We start from the raw sequence: 18,631 nt of genomic DNA, 5'->3' as shown, positions 1-18,631 counted from the left end.
TCCTCCTCTTCTTCTTCTTCTTCTTCTTCTTCTTCTTCTTCTTCTTCTTCTTCTTCTTTTTAATACACTACCAAATTCACTCTGCAGCTCCTGCTTCTACTTTCCAAGCACTGGCTTGATAGGCACACACCATCACACTTTGTGTGTGTGTGTGTGTGTGTGTGTGTGTGTGTGTGTGTGTGTGCGCGCACGCACACACCTGTGTATGTGGAGGCCAGAAGACAGCCTTAACTGTTGTTTCTCAGGAACTTTGAGGAGGGAAAATCATCTTTGATTTTTCAGACAGGCTTTCTCACTGTCCCAGGACTGACCTAGGCTGGCTGGCCAGTGAGTCCCGGGGAGCTATCTGTCTCTGTCTGCTCAGCTATCAGATTACATCTGTTTAACTTGTACCTGAGAGTTTACATGGTTGTTGGGAATTGAACTCAGGTCCTCATGCTTGCAAGGCAAACATTACATCAACTGCATTATCATACCAAACCTGTTTTTTTTTTTTTTATTTATATTGAAAGAGTCTCATGTAGCCCAACCGAAGCTGACCTTGAATCTCTGGTCCTCCTGCCTTTACTTCCTGAGTGTTGGGATGACAGTCTTATATCACTTGGATACTAAACCTCCTACCTGCAAATAATGCTTCCTACCATCAGACCTTTGTCCATGCTGTGTCCTTTACCACTTTCCCTTCCAGGACCTTTTTCCTTTGGTGTGCCCCTCCCCAGACTAACCTTTATAGAAGGGTCGGCCAGACAGGAAGTCCTGGCTGGCAAAGCCCAGCCCTTGGGGACACAGTTTGAAGAATTCTGGGGAGCTGGGCTCTGGGCAAACCTTGCACTCAGCTCCCCATGATGTCCCAACGGAGCAGCAACAGACGTCCATCTGGTACTTGCCAGGCAGGGGAATTCCACAGTCATCCTCATTCCAATGTAGGAAACACAGCCCCAGCCTCACATCTGCACAGAGGAATGGTTGATCACTGGGTCTCATCACTGCTACACTTTGGCAGGATTATCAGTTGGTATCACTTGCCTGAGATCCCCACCCCCAACAGAGAGAGATTCAAAGAGGGATAAGATGTGGCATTCTCATGCTGAAGGTTGATGCCACCACACTGCCTGGGTCCCTATTATGTACTAAGTATTATTCTAAGTAACTCCGTCCATTTACCAAGTAATGCCCAGAGGAGGGCTGAGGCTGTAGTTCAGCAGGAGAGCTCCTGCCTAGAATCCCCAGTGAAAGTCTTGGGTATGTGGCTCAGTGGTAGAGACTCGGACTAGAATATACTGGGATAGTCTAGAATAGGATGTACTATAATATACCAGAATATGGCCAGGAGATTTGCTCAGCAGTAGAGCACCTGCTTAGGGTCTTCCAGTGAGGGCTTGGATGATAGACCAGCAGTGGAGTGCCTGTCCAGAATCTGCCAATCAGGAGCTGGGACATGGCTTCAGTAGTAGAGAATTTGCTCAGAATCCACCACTGAGGAGTCAGGTTGTCTTTGGCAAATTCTAAAACTAAGTCACTGTCTAATCCCTAGCCTTGGTTTCCACTGCACCGAGACAACATAAAGTGATTCATATGTGTGTAGAAAGCAATATCTAAATGTTGACACAACAGCAAAAGTACCAAGTCGTCCATTTCTCAAGATGTGTTCCCTTTGTCAAGCAATGTGTTCCCTTGGTCAAGCAATGCCATGCTAGTATTCTCTCTGTGTATGTGTATGTATATCTTTGTGTGTGTAAAAGAGAGAAAGAACTATGTGTGAGTGTGTATGTGGGTGGTTGGGTGTGTGCATATATTTATTTTTAAAAGATTTACTTTTTTGTGCCCATGTGTGTATGCACACAAGTGCAAAGTTCCTTCAGAGGCCAGACTTTTCTGGTATTGGATTCTCTGGAGCTGGAGTTACAGGCAGTTGTGGGCTCCCAATTTGGATCTCTGGAAGAGCCAGCTCCTACAGATAGTTCCTATATGTTGTTCATAAAACAATGAAATGAGTTGGCAGATGTTTTCTTCTCCAGTATTTTCTAGTGTTAGTTTAAACAGTAAATATGGAAGGCCAACTATAGTTGCCCCCTAAGACTCCTTATCCAAAACCCCAACCCCATCAAAGAGAAGCTTCCTTCCCTTCTTCAGGATTGCTTCCTCAGGCTCAAGTTCAGCCCTAGCTTTTGAACCCCCTACCCCACCATGGCTCACCACTGTTGGAGTTGCCAGAGCTCAGTGTGGAACGTTGGTGCCCATGCCCATTGGAACCACGGTGGTTGTGTTGTGCTGGCCCTAGGGCAGAGCCCAGGTTATTGGATCCAACTTCTGAGAGTCCAGGGAAGAGGTCTGCATAGGCGGGCAGCAGTGGGAGCCTTTGGGCACACAGTCTCAGGAATTCACCTGCAAAGAACAGAGTTTGAAGGCCAGTGACGAAGGGTGTTTGCCTTGCGAGCGTGGGGAGCTGAACAAAGGCAGAGGGAGAGAACCCACTTCACGTAGCTGTTCTCTAACTTCTGCATGCACGTGCATGGATGGTTCTCCCATCACACAATAATGAATGTGAGTAAATTTGTGCCCTGGCAATGCTGAAGCATGGGCAGTCCATATATGGTGGTTCATCACACAATAATAATAATAATAACAACAACAATAACAATAATAAAACATAGAACAGAATCTGAAGCCAGGCCATAGATCCCACCCATTGACCTCTCTACTTAGAAGCTCAAGCTATCACTCACCAGAACCCCGTGGAGGACACAGCTTTGGGGATGGACCAGTCGCCCAGCACCTGCCCTTGTCACAGCAGCACTGTCTGTGAGTGTAGTGGCCAGTGAGACCTGCAGCACACTGACCTCTGACAAGCACTGAGAAGCAGGTGCCCACCTGGCGCTCTGTAACAGGATACAGGGAGAGGAAGTTAAGCACAAACTGAGCACAGATGGGTTCAAATTCCAGCGGTACCTACACTGCTCTAGAACGGCTCTCCTTGACTGTCATAGTTATATTTTCTCATCTATAAATCAGGGTGCTCCAAGCACCCACAGTGCCTCAGAAGAGTGTTGCCTTGAGGAAAAATCGGGCATTGAGCTGGAGAGATGGAAAGTACAGGGTCTGAGTTCGGTCCTCAGAACCACATAAAAAGCAAACAATCTGGGTGTGATGGCATGCAGTTTCAATCCCAGCACTGAGGAGGCAGAGAAGAGTAGATTCCTAGGGATCCCTGGTCAGTCACCCCAGCTAATGTGGTGAGTTCCAGGCTAGGGAGATCCTGCTTCAGAAAGGGGTAGTCAAAGCAGGAGGTGCCCTCCATGGTTAAGAGACTTGCTTCTTTCTAGAGAACATGAGTCCAGTTCCCAGCACTCACATTGGGTGGCTAACAACCCCTTGTAATTTCAGCTTTAGGGGACCCAATGCTCTCTTCTGGGTTCTGCAGGCACCTGCACATAGATGGTACACACTCACACCGATACATACACATAAATAAAATATACACAATCAATAACATAAATTGTGGTTCCACTGAGGCCCAAAGCCAGGACCTTCTGCATGTAAAGCAGACATGAAAACCACTACACATACACACACACACACACACACACACACACACACACACACACACACACACACACACACACACACTTTAGCATGTGGGTAAACCCTGCTCAGTACTTCCTATTTTAAAGCTTTCTAAATCATTATAGAAGATGAATTAGGCCTTCATCTGGACCATGGCTCCAATATCTCAAGTTGCCACCACCAGCAAACTCTTCTTCAAGCACAATGAGGAAGACCTCTTACTTCTTAGCGGTAGGGGGGTACCTGTTGCAAACTCAGGCAATATGTCCATGTGTCCTTGCTTACTGACCTTGGCTATCACAGGGAAGCATGGAGAAGCATTCCCATGGGGCAAATGGATGCACTAGGAGCCACTGCCCTTGGAAGAAACTGATACCGTAGTTACCTTGGCATGAGAAACACAGACACTCCTCTGCTTCTCACCAGACTCTTGGGCCCATGGCTTTGCATGGAGATCAGAGTTCACAGGCTGATTTTTGGGTTCAGTTACTGAAAATATTAGCTGGTGTCCTTTGGTTGAGAAACTACTCCCACCAGCAGAGAGGGCTGCTGGCAGCTGGCTCTGTCTGACATTATGCTGGAAAGTCATGCCAATTTTTCCCTGTGTACCTGGGGACTTCCCAGGTGTGTGTGTGTGTGTGTGTGTGTGTGTGTGTGTGTGTGTGTGTGTGTGTGTGTTTGCCTGCATGTATGTCTCTATATCATATGCATGTATGATGCCTGAGGAGGTCAGAAGAGATCCCTTGGGACTAGAGTTACAGACAATTGTGACCACCATGTGGATGTTGGTAACTGAACCTGGGTCCTCTGCGAAACCATCTCTCTAGCCCCTCAAATATGAGTTTTTAGTTCCAGCTGAGCTGTTCCAAGACTATGTGATTTTACTCAACTGACTTTTTTTAAAAAAAAATCTTAGTTTCTCCATCTATAAAATGGGGATAGTAGTCATACCAATCTTGAATGGTTGTTTTGAGGATAGACAGTGATAGAGCTGGGGATATGGTTCAGTTGATAGAATGTTTAGGTAGCATTCACAAAATCTTGGGTTCACACACCAAACAAACATCCCAGGACCAAATCAAAGTCCATGTTCAGAGACAATTGGATTCTGTAGCTGGATCAGTCCCTTGAAATCCAGAGGACATGTTGGTCCTCTGGCGGAAGACCTCCTATTATGGCTATGAAGGACCCTGGAGGTGGAGATTGGACAAATTCCAATACAATATTCTTAGTTCTGTCTTATACAGGCCTAGCCTGAGGGGTTAGAGGTGATGCTGAGAATGGACCATACCTCCTTCTCTTTCCTGCAAACAGAATCCTGTCCATTCACCACTTTCATTTACATCCATATTCCTAGGCAGCCTTGTGGACCCCCCAAATTATCTAGATTTGGAAGCTCATGACACCTGTGCGTGAGGTAGAACCACTCTTGACTGGCTGAAGTGTGGGGGACTGCACTGGAGAGCCAGACAAGGGGCACTTTCAAACCTCATGTGGGTCTGGGCAGCTGGATGTAGGCATTTCTGTTATAGACTTGTTGAGTCTATCCAAGCCAGTCTTGCTTTTCTGAGCCCCAGTTTCTTCTTTTCAAAAAAACTGAAGGGGTAGTGAGAAAAGTTCCTAAAAGATTAGGGGCACAGAGGGGCTAATGGGCAGAAGGGCATAGACGTGAATGAAGGAAGACAGCAAAGGTAAAGACTCAACGGTCAGAAGGGGTCCAAGTTGAAAGCTGGGAGGGGAATCATTTTGCCCCCTGTTAAAAGCTACAGGGTCAGAGGGGCAACAGAGATTGAATCTAGAAGATCACTGGGGGCACAGGAATGAAGGTTAGCGGGTATAGAAAGACATAAAGATCAAGACTGGAGGATTAGAGGTTGGCAAAAAGATGGATACCAGAGGGAATGGGGGGGCATAGAGTTGAAGGCCATGGGAGCTTACAGAGATGACACAGAAGGATGGGGGAGGTGTGATGGGAACAGAAGTTAAGGATAAAGTGTGATATTAGGGTAAATATGTCCATCAACCCCAAAGGGCACAGAACCGGAGAAACAAACAGGCATAGTGGAAGCATGTTTGTTTTTAGGAAGATAGGGAACAGAAGAATGAAGAGACTGAGTTGGGAGACCAGAGCGCCAAGGGACATAGAAAAAGAGCGTCAAAAGGACCCCAGACCAGAGTCGGTGAAAGCATAGACGCTGGGAAGACACTGGCTAGATGGGAGGAAACAGGGGCCCAGAGAGGCAGAGGATCGTTGTATCAGTGAGCAGAGTGATGGTCTTGGGGTGAGGGAGAGGTATTTTAGCACTGTGCCCATCTCAGCCAGGCAGTGAGCTCCATCCAGGTTTCTGACTAAGCCTCGTGATAGGTGCACACATAGCTCCCAACGTGTTTGTGCAGCCACCCCCAGAGCAGGGCCCAGATACACTAAGACACTCAATCAGATCTGCACAGGCAGACAGGGTCGGAGCCAGGCTTCTCATCTGCCCAATCCCTCCACCCTTCTGCTGGGAGCCAAGGTAACACACACATACTCTACCTTCACATTTGGCGACTCTGATATTGAACTGGTGTCCAGCAGGACAGCGGCACTTGAAGGAGCCCACTGTATTGAGACAGCTGCCGCCCTGGCACAGGCCCGAGATGACCTGGCACTCATCCACATCTGCACGAATAAAGTCCAGGAAGGGAGTCAGAGAGAAGAACCAACTCGTGGTGCATGCGTGTGTGTGTGTGTGTGTGTGGTATGTATGTGTCTGTGGTGTCTATGTATGTGGTGTGTGTGGTTTGTATGTGTCTGTGTTGTGTATGTGTGTGTGGTGTGTGTGTGTGGCATATGTGTGTGGTATGTATGTGTCTGCAGTGTCTATGCATGTGGTGTGTGTGGCATGTGTGTGTGGTATGTATGTGTCTGTGGTGTGTATGTGTGTGTGGTGTGTGATATGTGTGTGTGTGGCATGTGTGTGTGGTATGTATGTGTCTGTGGTGTCTATGCATGTGGTGTGTGTGGTTTGTATGTGTGTGTGGTGTGTATGTGTGTGTGGTGTGTGTGATATGTGTGTGTGTGTGTGGCATGTGTGTGTGGTATGTATGTGTATGTGTTGGGGGACTCTCCATTCAGCTCTGGCTACCTAGGGGCTCCGTTCTCCCTTGCGTACCCCACAACTCACCTTGGCAGGCTCCTGTATGAACATTTGGGGTAAAGCCTCGGCGGCAGGGGTGTGGCTGTGCAGGGCAGAGCTGGCAGGGAAGTCCCCAGGCATGGCCCACAGTGGCACAACAGAGAGCTTTGGTGCACATAAGACCTGTCAGCTGGTGCTGGCACCCCTCAGGACCCACGTGGGGGTAGCAGGGCCCCATCTGGAAGTCTGTGGACAGACAGACACAGGCATCTGACTTTGAACTGTCTCCGTCCCACTGTTCTCTGCAGGTGCCCAGGCCTCTATACCAACATATCGGGCCTTTCCTTTCCAATGAGCCTTTCAACTTCCCCTTTCGGAGAGGATGCCGTTTCTACCTAACAAACTCCTATTGATCCTTCAAAATATTCAGTACCGTCACACAAATAACCTCCAGCAGAGAATCTTCAGATTTTCTCAGACTTGCTCTCTCTCACCCTACCTTCAAGCAGAGACCACGGATACCTGGCAGGAGAGCCTGTCTCACGTCTGAGTGCACACCGGGCCCGGATGAATCTCCTCTTGGCTCTCATGACACCATGTCCCTGAACCCTCAAACCTAGTACAAGGGAGCTGCGTCAGTTTTCCCAAGCGCAGTGCCCATGGTCCATTTGTGACTGCTTGGCTCCTCTCACCCTTCAGATAGTTCCAATAACAGGTGATGGAGGAAGGTCATTGGTTAATTAAATAAAGAAGCTGCTTGCCCTGATAGGTTAAAACATAGGTGGGAGGAGTAAACAGAGCAGAATGCTGGGAGGAAGAGGAAGTGAGGTCAGACTCGACAGCTCTCCTCTCGGGGGCAGACGCCTCAGAGAGACACGATGCTCCACTCTTGCGGGCAGAGGCGAGAGCTCTGCTCTCTGAGGCACACGCAATGAAGCTCCGACCCAGGATGGACGTAGACTAGAATCTTCCCGGTAAGCGCACCTTGGGGTGCTACACACAGATGATTAGAAATGGGCTAGTCCAGGTGCGAGAGTTAGCCTAGAAGAGGCTAGATAGAAATGGGCCAAGCAGTGATTAAAAGAATACAGTGTCCGTGTAATTATTTCGGGGCATAAGCTAGCCGAGCCAGGCGGCAGGGGTGCTGGGGACGCAGCCCTGCTGCTCCTATTACTACAAACAGGGCTGGCACAGGACCAAGGACAGCCCCTCCCAGAATAAGCCAACCACTCTTCTTTCCGGGCCCCTTATGAAGGAGGGCATCAGAGGCAGCTTGGTACCCAGTCTTCCTGGGCCTTTGATACCCACCACCTACCTGCCCTGCCCCCCTTCTCCCTCCCCTCCCCTCTCGCACACTGACCTACACTCTTCTCATCTCTTACAGTCCTTATTCCATTTTTCTCTCTTTTGGTTGAAGTGTTTCCAAAGACATCATTCCATAACCCAGGTATACATCCTGCAGCCCCTCCACCTTCCAATTCATGACAAGTCTCTCTTTATCTATAAACTGACCCTTGCCACCATCAATAACCTCAGCCCCTCACTGGGGGATTCTAGGTGGATGCCCTCAGGCTGAGTCTCATCTGTAGCTCCTTTCTGGGAGGTGGTAGGCCAGTGCTCACCAGTGAGTCACTCCTCAGACCTCTTTATTACTTTTAGAGACAGTAAAACTATGCAGCTCAAGTTACAACAGTAGCTTCTCCCTGGTTGACATCTCCCACAATAGGAATCAATCTCAGGGCCTCCGAAGTCCATCACCTTTAGGTTCTTCATCTATACAAGTCACTCTGATAGCTTCTGTGTATAAAAACCATTCCCGAAAAGTCCCAGAGAACCCGGAGAAGCCTCTCTACACCCACAACCACCCCCATTGCCTCTGTGACCACTGGAGTCTTGGCCCTGACTGTTCCCGGAGAGGTGAGTTTCTGGGTTCCCAGCTGGAGGACCCTGCTCTCTAGACCCTAGCTCCTGGGAGGCACATCCTGTACCCTATCCCCACCCAGCAAAGCTCCAGAGACCTGGGAGCAGCCTCCTCCCACCTGTAACAATTCCCCACCACATCCATGACCATCAGAGCCTTGGTCATGACTGCACCTGGAGAGAAGACTCTAGAGCTGCATCAGTGACCACAAGAGGCAAGGCCTTGCCTGCACCTGGAGGAAGAGTGACTCCTGAAGCCACAGGCCCCATCTGCACCCATTGGAGGAAGAGATGGATAGACAACAGGGTAAGAATACATTTGACAACATAAAGAGCAACATGGCACCACCAGAAACTAGGGGTTCTACACCAGCAAGGCCTGTACATCTCAATGCTGATGAAGCAGATGAATGACCTTAAAAATAACTTTATGAAGATGATGGAGGCCCTTAAAGAGGAAATGAAAAATTCCCTTAAAGAAATGGAGGAAAAGGCAAACAAAAAATTAGAAGAAATCAACAAATCCCTTAAAGAAAGCAAAGAAAACCAAGGAAAAAAAACAATCAAATAGGTGAAAGAAATGGTTCAAGACTTGAAGACTGGAATAGAGGCAATAAAGAAAATGCAAACTGAGGTAATTCTGGAAATGGAAAATCTGGGTAAATGATCAGGAACTACAGATGCAAGCATAACCAAAAGAATACAAGAAATGGAAGAGAGAATCTCAGGCATTGAAGATACAATAGAGGAAACAGATTCATTAGTCAAAGAACATGTTAAATTCAGCAAATTTTTAACACAAAATATCCAGGAAATCTTGGACTCCATAAAAAGACCAAACCTGAAAATAATAGGAATAGAGGAAGGAGAAGTCCAACTCAAAGGCACAGAAAATATATTCAAAAAATCATAGAAGAAAACTTTTCCAACCTAAAGAAGGATATGTCTATGAAAGTACATTAAGCTTGCAGAACACCAAATAGACTGGACCAAAAAAAGGATCCCCCTCACCACATAGTAATCAAAACACTAAACATACAGAATAAAGAAAAAGTATTAAGAGCTCTAAAGGAAAAAGGTCAAGTAACATATAAAGGTGGATCTAACAGAATTACACCCGACTTCCCAATGGAAACTCTGAAAGCCAGAAGATCCTGGATAGATATTCTGTAGACACTAAGAGACATGGATGCCAGGCCAGACTACTATACCTAGCAAAGCTTTCAATCACCATAGAGGGAGAAAACAAGATGTTATAAGATAAAATCATATTTAAATAATACTTACCCATAAATCCAGCACTACAGAAAGTACTAGAAGAAAAATTCCAACCCAATGAAGTTAGCTACACCTACAAAAACAAAGCAATAGATAATCCCACACCAGTAAAACCCAAAGAAGGGAAACACATGCACAACACCACCACCACCAAAACCAAAAATAACACAAACTAACAGTCACTGGTCATTAATATTTTTAATATCAAAGGCCTCATTTTGCCTATAAAAGATATAGGCTAACAAAATGGATATAAAATAGGATCCTTCTGCTGTATACAAGAAAGACACCTCAACTTCAAAGTCAGACATTACCTCAGAGTAACGGATTGGGAAAAGACTTTCCAATCAAATAGACCTAAGAAACAAGCTGGTGTAGCTATCCTAATATCTAACAAAATAGACCTCAAACTAAAATTAATCAAATGATATGGAGAAGGACGCTTCAAATTCAGCACAGGAAAAATCCATCAAGATGAAGTCTCAATTCTGAACATCTGTGCCCCAAATACAAGAGCACCCACATATGTAAAAGAAACATTACTAAAGGTTAAATTGTAAATCAAACCCCACACACTAATAGTGGGAGACTTCAATATCCCACTCTCACCACTGGACAGGTCTGCCAGACAGAAACTTAACAGAGAAATAAGGAACTAACAGATGTTATGACTCAAATTTTAAGAGACATTTATAGAACACTCTACCCAGATACCAAAGAATATACCTTCTTCTTAGCACCACATGGAACCTTCTCTAAAGAAGGAAGGAAGGAAGGAAGGAAGGGAGGAAGGAAGGAAGGAAGGAAGGAAGGAAGGAAGGAAGGATTTCCCTTTTCCTCATGGGGCTGGAAAGATGGCTCAACCATTAAAAGCATCTACTGTTCTTGCTTCAATCCCTAGCACCCATACGAAGCAACTCACAACCACCTGGCTGTAACTCCAGCTCCAGGGGATCTGATGCCTTCTTCTGGTCTCTATGGACACCTGCCTTCATGTACGCATACTCTCCCACACACATAACTTTAAAATAGTAAACTGAACCATTTTAAAAATAAAAGGTAGAAAGGGGGCCTGGTGAGATGATGGCTGAGCTAGTAAGGGTGGATGCTACCAAGTCTGACCTCCTGAGTTTCATCTCAGACCCACAGGACGGGAGGTGAGAATCAACTTCTGCAAGCTTCCCACTCACCTCCACACTTTGCCATAGTATTTGTTTCCCCATCATTTTCTAGGTAAGTAAATACGATTTAAAAAAAAAGTAAGCAGAAAGAGGTCTATGGGCATGGCTAACTGTTAAGCATGGTCCTACAGTTCTTCAGTGAGGGGCTGGGAAGTGGCTCAAGGGTAGAGTCCCTCCTAGAATCCCCTAGTGAGGGGCTGTGGCTGGAAGTGTGGTTCAGTTGAGTGCCTGTTTAGTTCTCAAATAAGACCTGAGCTCAGTCACTAGTAACAGAGACAGAGAGAGATGGCGAGGTGGTGGTGGTGGGGCGAGGTTTCGGTAAAGTGTCCATTCCCTGTGGATCATTTTCAGAGCCAGGGGTCGGGTGAGCAAGGCGGCACAAGCCTGGGATCCTAGGTATTTAAGAGGCTAAGGCAGGAGGATCAAGGGTAAGCTTGACGTGAACCTGGACTGAATAATGAAATCGAAGCCTACCCGAGTGACTCAAGAAGTTAAGATCCTGGCTTGGGAGGTGACTCAGGGAGGAAACGCACTGCCACCAAACACGATGACTTGAGTTTGATCCCCAAACCCTGCATTGTGGAAGGAGAGATGACTCCTGCAAGTTGTCCTCTGACCTCCACACGCATGGTAGCACGAGCACACACACAAATTAATAAATGTATCAAATTATTTAAAAGTAAAACCTTTTCAAGATTCAGCAGAGAGGTCTCTTTCCCCAGAAAGTCCTCTCTCACTCCATGGCTCATGACCTCTCTGCCCTTTATATCCCCTTCATCATGGCAATTGATCCCAAGGTCAGTGTTTTCTTCTTCCAATTCCCAAACCAATACAAAATCTTTTTTTCTAAGCAAAGGAGCTAATTTAATTAATATTTTTATTCCACGTGTATTGGTGTCTTGTCTGCATATATGTGAGGGTGTCTGATCTGACACTGGAGTTACAGACAGTTGTCAGGTGGGTGCTGGGAATTGAACCCAGGTACTCTGGAAAGGCAGCAAGTGCTCCTAATCACTGAGCCATCTCTCCATCTGCCCCCCAACCCCCAACGCAAATTCTTTCGAAGTGAGCCAATGAGCAATAACTGCTACGCAGAGTGGATGAGCAAAGGAAGACCATTGTCCTCAGACTGCCCTGGAAGGAGTGAAGCAGCCATCTGTCTGCACTTGGAACCCAGCCATGTCTTGCTCACTGCCCATTTTCCTCCCCAAATCCTTCTCAGTACCTCTCTCACACTGAGGCCCCATGAATCCATAGACACACGCGCAGAGGTTTGGCCTGATGCAGCGTCCTCCGTTGCGGCAGCCGTGGACACAGATGGCTGTGGACAGACAGGGGAGGATGACTGAAGGTTTCCTGGAAGCAGAGGGGGCTGGGACCTAAGTAGCCTTTCTTTACCCAGGGATCCCGCCATCTGGACCAGGAGGGGTAAGACTGACTAACGAGTGATGGTTTGGTCAGGAAAGTGCTTGCTGTGTAAACATGAGAATCTGAGCTCAGATCCTCATCACCCATGGGAAAGTCACAAGCAATGGTGCTCTGTAATTCCCTTACTGGGGAGCTAGAGGCAGATGGGTCTCTGAAAGCTCACTGGCCAGGAAGCCTAGCTGAATAGGTGAGCTCCAGGTTCAATAAGAGACTCTGTCTCTGATAATAAGGTGGAGAACAATTGATGGAGATACCTAACATCGATCTTTGGCCTTCACATGCACACATGCACACATACACACATGCACACATGCACATATGCACACATGCACACATACACACATGCGCACATACACACATACACACATGCACACATGCGCACATGCGCACATACACACATGCAGACATACACACATACACACATGCACACATACACACATGCTGGCATACATACATGCACACATACATACACACATGCACACATGCACACACATGCACAATACACACATGCACACATGCACAATACACACATGCACACACTCACACATGCTGGCATACATACATGCACGCACATCTGCACAAACACCTGCCCACCCCCGACTTGTGCAGCTGTAACAATGAGCCTGTCACCTTTGATCTCTGATCAAAGTGAGCAAGTGATGAGATCCATTTCCTGGGATTCTATGTGTAAGTGAGGGCAGCAATGGGGGTACTCACGTTGTCCACACACAGTGCCCGTGTAGCCTTCCTGGCATAGACAGGATTCCCCTCGGCAGCTGCCCCCATTCATGCAGCTCATGCTACACCCCAGTGATGCTATGGATCAGGAAAAACATAAAGTAAGGGGAAGATGTTCCAGGAAGGCTTGACCAGGGCCTCTACTTGGCTTGGCTCTTATCCTTCAACAAAAACAACCTGGGCTCCTAGTGGCACTCAGAAGCCTAGAGTCTTCTCTTCCTTCTTCAAGAGGCCACTGATCACTCACCTCTACTTACACCACAGCTGGGGGCCAGGGTCCCATCCATACAGGTACACAGGTTGGGCTGGGAGCAGAAGCCATTGCCACAGGCATGCCTACAGACAGCTGGAAAGGCAGAGCGTACAGCATCAAAATCAGGACCCCACGGCCTTAGCGATTTCTCATTAGGTAGAGACACTTGCTGTACAAGCCTGGTGATCCAACCTCAACTCACCAGTGAAGGCAGAAAGGAAGAAGAGAACTGACTTCACATAATTGTTCTCTGACATCCACAGGTGTATCATGGTACGCGTGCCTCCACACACTCAACATGCACATACACAGTACTAACTAAATACTACCCAGCAAAATGTGGTAGTGTACCTATATCAACCCAACACTTGGGAGGGAAGGGAGCAGGAATGGAGGGGGAATGCTGAAGGATGGGAGAGAGAAAGGATGTAAATCTCATGTCATCCTCATTCCAAAGATTCCCAGGCCACCAGAAGCCTCAAGGTGAACCAGTTGGTCTTCCCCAGCTCTAGCTCTGCTCATACCCTGAATAATGGCAAATAACCCCAACCAAGTCTCTATCTACGCTGAGCAGGTGCTGTGACCTTCAGCTCCAGAATTTTGCTACATCATCAGGAGAGATGATGTGGGCATGAAGGGCTGACTTCAGGGCACAGAGGCTGGAGTGGTGAGGACCCTGATTCCGAGTCTGGAGACAGAGAAGCTAGAGTTGGGGGAGAGAGTGTGAGATTGACATAAAGACAGTATGAGAGACAGACAAGAAAACAGGAAAGCCAGACAGAAACGACAAGATGGGAGGACAAAGGAAATGAATGCAGGGTGGGTAAGATGATTCAGGAGGTAAAGGCACTCGCTCCCAAGTCTGATGACGTTTTGATCCTCAAGAGCTACATGATCGAAGGTGAGAACGGACTACTGTCAACTGCCCTCATGTACACCATGGCATGCTTCACCCACCCAACAAAATAAACGAAATACATATTTTTTAAAAAGAGATAAATGAATGCATCAAGGCACAATGGAGTCTAAGGACAAAAGCATGGGGCATTAGTGAGGCTCACCCAGCAGCCCTGAGCTAAGTTCCAACTTCATATGTAGACAAGGCTGGGATTGCTGACAGGTAGCTGGGAGGACCCCCAAGCATCCCCTGCCTGTACCCTCCATCTCCTCTCTTCAACACTCACGGACAACACACTGATTCCTGCCAGGCAGAGTCCTCCAGCCAGGGCAACAGTAGGCATGAAAGCGGGAACCACAGACATTTGACCTTTGGGAGAAAGTGGTGATGTCGCTACCAGTCCCCTTACCCCAGCATAGCCTTCCCTGCCTGCACCCCAGGTACTTTCAGCATTCCAGATACACGCACCCCTGCAAAATGATGGCAGGCCTGCCACGCCTTCTCACATGGTCTGGACTCGCAGATTCCAGGGTCCCATCCCAGTAGCCTTGACCATTTTCCACGCACGATAGAACCACCCAGGCCAGCAGAATCTGAGCTGGAGGACCCCAGGCTGTAAGGAAGCCTCCAGGTTCTCTCCTTGCCCAACATGGGCCTTCCAGAGTCATGATGTGTCTTTGCAGGCTGCAAGGAGCAAGCAGAGTCAGCTGCCAAGTGAACTACATGGTGAAGGGGCACCCCGTAGAATGGACAGCTGTGAGGAGTCTGCCTGGGAAGACACCAGTTCTGCCTTGGGAGAGCAGGGGACCGACCACAGCAGACTTTTGAAAGGGGTTTGATTGATTTTAGTGTGTTTGTCGTGTGCATACACACGTGCCTGTGGAGGCCACCAGGCAACGTCTACTGTCATTCTCAGGAGCCGTCAGATTGTTTCTTTGAGACTGGACTTCTCCCTGGAGTGGAATTCACCAAGTAGGCTAGGCTGGTTGGTGAATGAGCCCCAGGATCCTTCTGTCTACACATGCTCAGGGCTATCATATTTAAGTGGGTCCTAGGCGATCGAACAAAAGCCTTTATGTTTCAAAGCAGGGGTTTTACTGACTGAGCTATCTTCTAGCCTCAGGGTATGATATTTCACAGGTGAAGCCACTACAGATAATGACTCTGGGGAAGAGGGTTTGTGGGGGGAAAAGGGAGTACAGAGTGGGAGAAAGGGAAGGTGGTCCATGGTTGTGCCTCAGGGGCAATGAAGAGCTCTTGGAATATTTTTGGTGAGAGACAAATATGAGCTTGGAGTAAGGAAGGGATGTGGGGTCCAGCAAAAGCTGGGCAGGGAGATGGCAGGGCCAGATGACAGGGGTTGATACCAAGGAATAACAGAGAACTCAAACAATCAAAAAGAGTAGGTGGGGATTCCAGAGGAGGAAGGAAGATTGAGGAGACCCCCAGAATTCTGGCTGGGGGGGTAGAGAAGGTTAAAGACTGGGAATATGGCTTGGGCTTGCCTTGCAACATGGAGATCTGAATTTTACCTCCCAGAACCCACGTAAGATGACCAAGCATCATGGTGGTTCTCTCTCTCTCTCTCTCTCTCTCTCTCTCTCTCTCTCTCTCTCTCTCTCATATTTTGTTTTATTTTATGTGTGGTTATTTTTGCCTTCCTATATGCCTGAGCACTATGTCAGTGTCTGGTGCCCAAGGGAGCCTGAAGAGGGCATTTGATCCCCTGAAACTGGAGTGTAGTTGATTTTAAGTCTCCATATGGATGCTGGGAATTGACCCTAGGACCTCTGAAAGATCAACAAATGCTCTTAACCCCTGAGCCATCCACTCCAGTCCCGCGGAACATGCTCTTATTCCAGCGCTGGGGAAGAGGAGGCAGGCAGATCCTTGGCTCACTGACTAGTCAGTCTAGCCTACTTGGTGAGTTTCAGGTCAGTGAGAGACCCTGAGGAACAGAACCTGAGGTTGACCTCTGACCTCCACATACATGTGTACATGTGTGCACCCACCCATGTGTGTACATCACACATTCCAAACTTAAATAAGTGGCTAAGTCAAAGGAGGCAGCCGGGCATTCTGACAACATTTGCGTCTTGTTCACTTTGGACAAAGCAAGACTATCACATGGTTAGTGAGAGGATGCAAGGTCCAGCCATCACCTCCTCCCAGAACGGTTGACTCCATCCTTGGCCGGGAAGAATGAGTGTGGGAGCAGGTCAAGGCGATTTCCCAAAAGAGTCGGTTGGGCTGGTGAGAAGGCTCAGCCCAGTAAAGGGACTTGAGGACTTAAGTTTGATTCACATGGACTCACACGGTGGAGTGAGAGACCCAACTCCCACAAGCTGTTCCCTGACCTCCACACATGCTTCCTCCCTGGCCCCAGCCCCGCCCCACTCCGCGTCCCATAAACTAAATACATTTCTAAACTGTAAGAAAATCAGTGTGTTATGTTTCTTTTGTAAAAGGTTTGGATGGAGACCAGGATGTAACTCAGTTGGCAGAGTGCTTCCCCAGAATGCATGAAACCCTAGGTTTGATCCCCGGGGGCCAGCTCTGGTGTGGTGGTGCGTACATATAATAACACCCTGTGGAAAAGTAGAGGTAAGAAGATAGTGAGTTTAAGGACTTCTGGGATACATAGCCCATAAACAGTTTGCAGAATGAAAACTCTGGGCCTTTGAGGAGAAGCGAAAGTCTGACGGGGGGGGGGGGGCCGGAGTTCCCAAGCTTTTGTTAACTTAAAGCAGTGGTTCTCAACCTTCCTAATTTATTAACTGTATTAATACTTTAATACAGTTCCTGGTGTTGTGATGACCCCATCCAAGAATTATTGTCGTTGCTACTTCATCACTGTAATTTTGCTATTGTTCTGAATTGTAATGTAAATATTTCTGGAGATGATTTATTAAAGGGGGTGGTGACCCACAGGTTGAGACACTTTGACTTAGAGGCACGACCAGGCGGGGGAAGGGGACAGGGACACTTGTCTAGCTTCCAGGGAATCTGATTAACATGGCCAACTCACCGGATCCTCCCACACTCCCAAGCTCTGAAAGTTAGGTCTCCAAGATTAGTTGGATGAGTTAAGTTGCCTCAAAGGCAAGCGGAACTTGGATGGGAAGATGTGCCCCCCTCGCCCCTCGCTGCAGCTTCCTCTGCAGCCTCAGCAAAGAACGAGGAGTCCCAGGAAAGAGGCACCCCCGAGAGTGCTTGGGCAGCGACCTCCAATCACCATTGTCAAAGCTACAGCACCTTGTGGGATCCTCAGGGTGGTGCTTCGCTCCGCCCTCACCTGCAGATCAGACACTGGAAGCTCAGGTCCTGCGGAGTACGGGGTTTCCCGGCATCCTACAAGAGCGCGCCCAGTGGATAGAGGAGAGGGGAAGGGGGCTGGGCCAGGGGCTGCCTGGCTGCAGACAAAGGAATCCCCCACTCCGTCGTCGCGGCCAACCGACCTCCCTCTGCTACTGCTGGACCTCCCTTCCTCCGCGTTCCCGGCGGTCACTGTTTCACAGGCACCGCCTTTCCCTACCTGAGGGTGCTGCTCGAAGAGGCAGCTGACAAGATGCGCGAGCCAAGGGGACCCCGGGAGCAGCAAGGCAAAAGCCTGGGAGGGCTGAGCCGCCGCGTGCCTAGCTCCGAATTGAGGGCGGGAGGGGTTTGGGGGAGGGTGCGGTTGCACCTCTCAGCCTGGGCGGGGAGAATTGAGAGAGGCTGAGGCTGGGGGAAGGCCTGAAGCTGGCTTGCAACTCCAAGGAGTTGCAGAGAGGCAAGGGGTTCCTGGAACTACTGACCTCCTATGGTCATGTTTACAATGGAGTTAGGGGTGGTCCTGAGGTGGGGCTGGGGTGTGCGGGGTGATCAGAAGATAGTAGGCACAGGGAGGCCCCAAGACTTACCTGGGAGGTCTCCCCTTTTCCTGCTGGAGCAAGGATAATTGTAGGTATGGTAATTCACCTGTGTGTTAGTCAGGGTTCTCTAGAGGAATAAAACTGATAAAATATACATACACACATACATACATACAAGCTGTGGTCCAACTGGTTCAACAATGGCTGTCTAATTTCAAAGGAAAGTCCAAGAATCCAGTAGTTGTTCAGTCCTGAGGCTGCCTGTCTCAGCCGGTCTTCAGTATAAGGCCAGACTCTCAAAGCAGGGGGTTCTAATGCCCGGGAAGGAATGAGGGCAACAGTGAGGGCAAGCAGGCAAAGAGAGCAAGCTTCCTCTTCCACGTCCCTGACATAGGCTG

At 48.3% G+C, this 18,631-nt stretch overlaps 1 protein-coding gene across 1 annotated transcript in view; it reads right to left on the bottom strand.

Annotated features, from left to right (window-relative positions):
* The window catches only part of Fbn3 (fibrillin 3), a 66,341-nt gene extending 51,294 nt beyond the window's left edge, over positions 1–15,047 (bottom strand). Inside the window, exons 1-10 of the mRNA XM_026789175.1 lie at positions 14,848–15,047; positions 14,666–14,748; positions 13,476–13,574; positions 13,208–13,306; positions 12,288–12,383; positions 6,732–6,929; positions 6,101–6,226; positions 2,727–2,879; positions 2,197–2,385; positions 726–950 (exon numbers count right to left, since the gene is read on the bottom strand). Coding sequence (XP_026644976.1) covers positions 726–950; positions 2,197–2,385; positions 2,727–2,879; positions 6,101–6,226; positions 6,732–6,929; positions 12,288–12,383; positions 13,208–13,306; positions 13,476–13,574; positions 14,666–14,748; positions 14,848–15,047 — 1,468 coding nt within the window. The remainder of the gene's footprint in view (positions 1–725; positions 951–2,196; positions 2,386–2,726; positions 2,880–6,100; positions 6,227–6,731; positions 6,930–12,287; positions 12,384–13,207; positions 13,307–13,475; positions 13,575–14,665; positions 14,749–14,847) is intronic.
* Between the last annotated feature and the right edge of the window lie 3,584 nt (positions 15,048–18,631).

The sequence above is a fragment of the Microtus ochrogaster genome, unplaced genomic scaffold (assembly GCF_000317375.1).
Source record: "Microtus ochrogaster isolate Prairie Vole_2 unplaced genomic scaffold, MicOch1.0 UNK15, whole genome shotgun sequence".
Classification (NCBI taxonomy): Eukaryota; Metazoa; Chordata; class Mammalia; order Rodentia; family Cricetidae; genus Microtus; species Microtus ochrogaster.
Note: the sequence above shows the minus strand (reverse complement) of the source record. Positions and strands in the feature narration are given on the sequence as shown.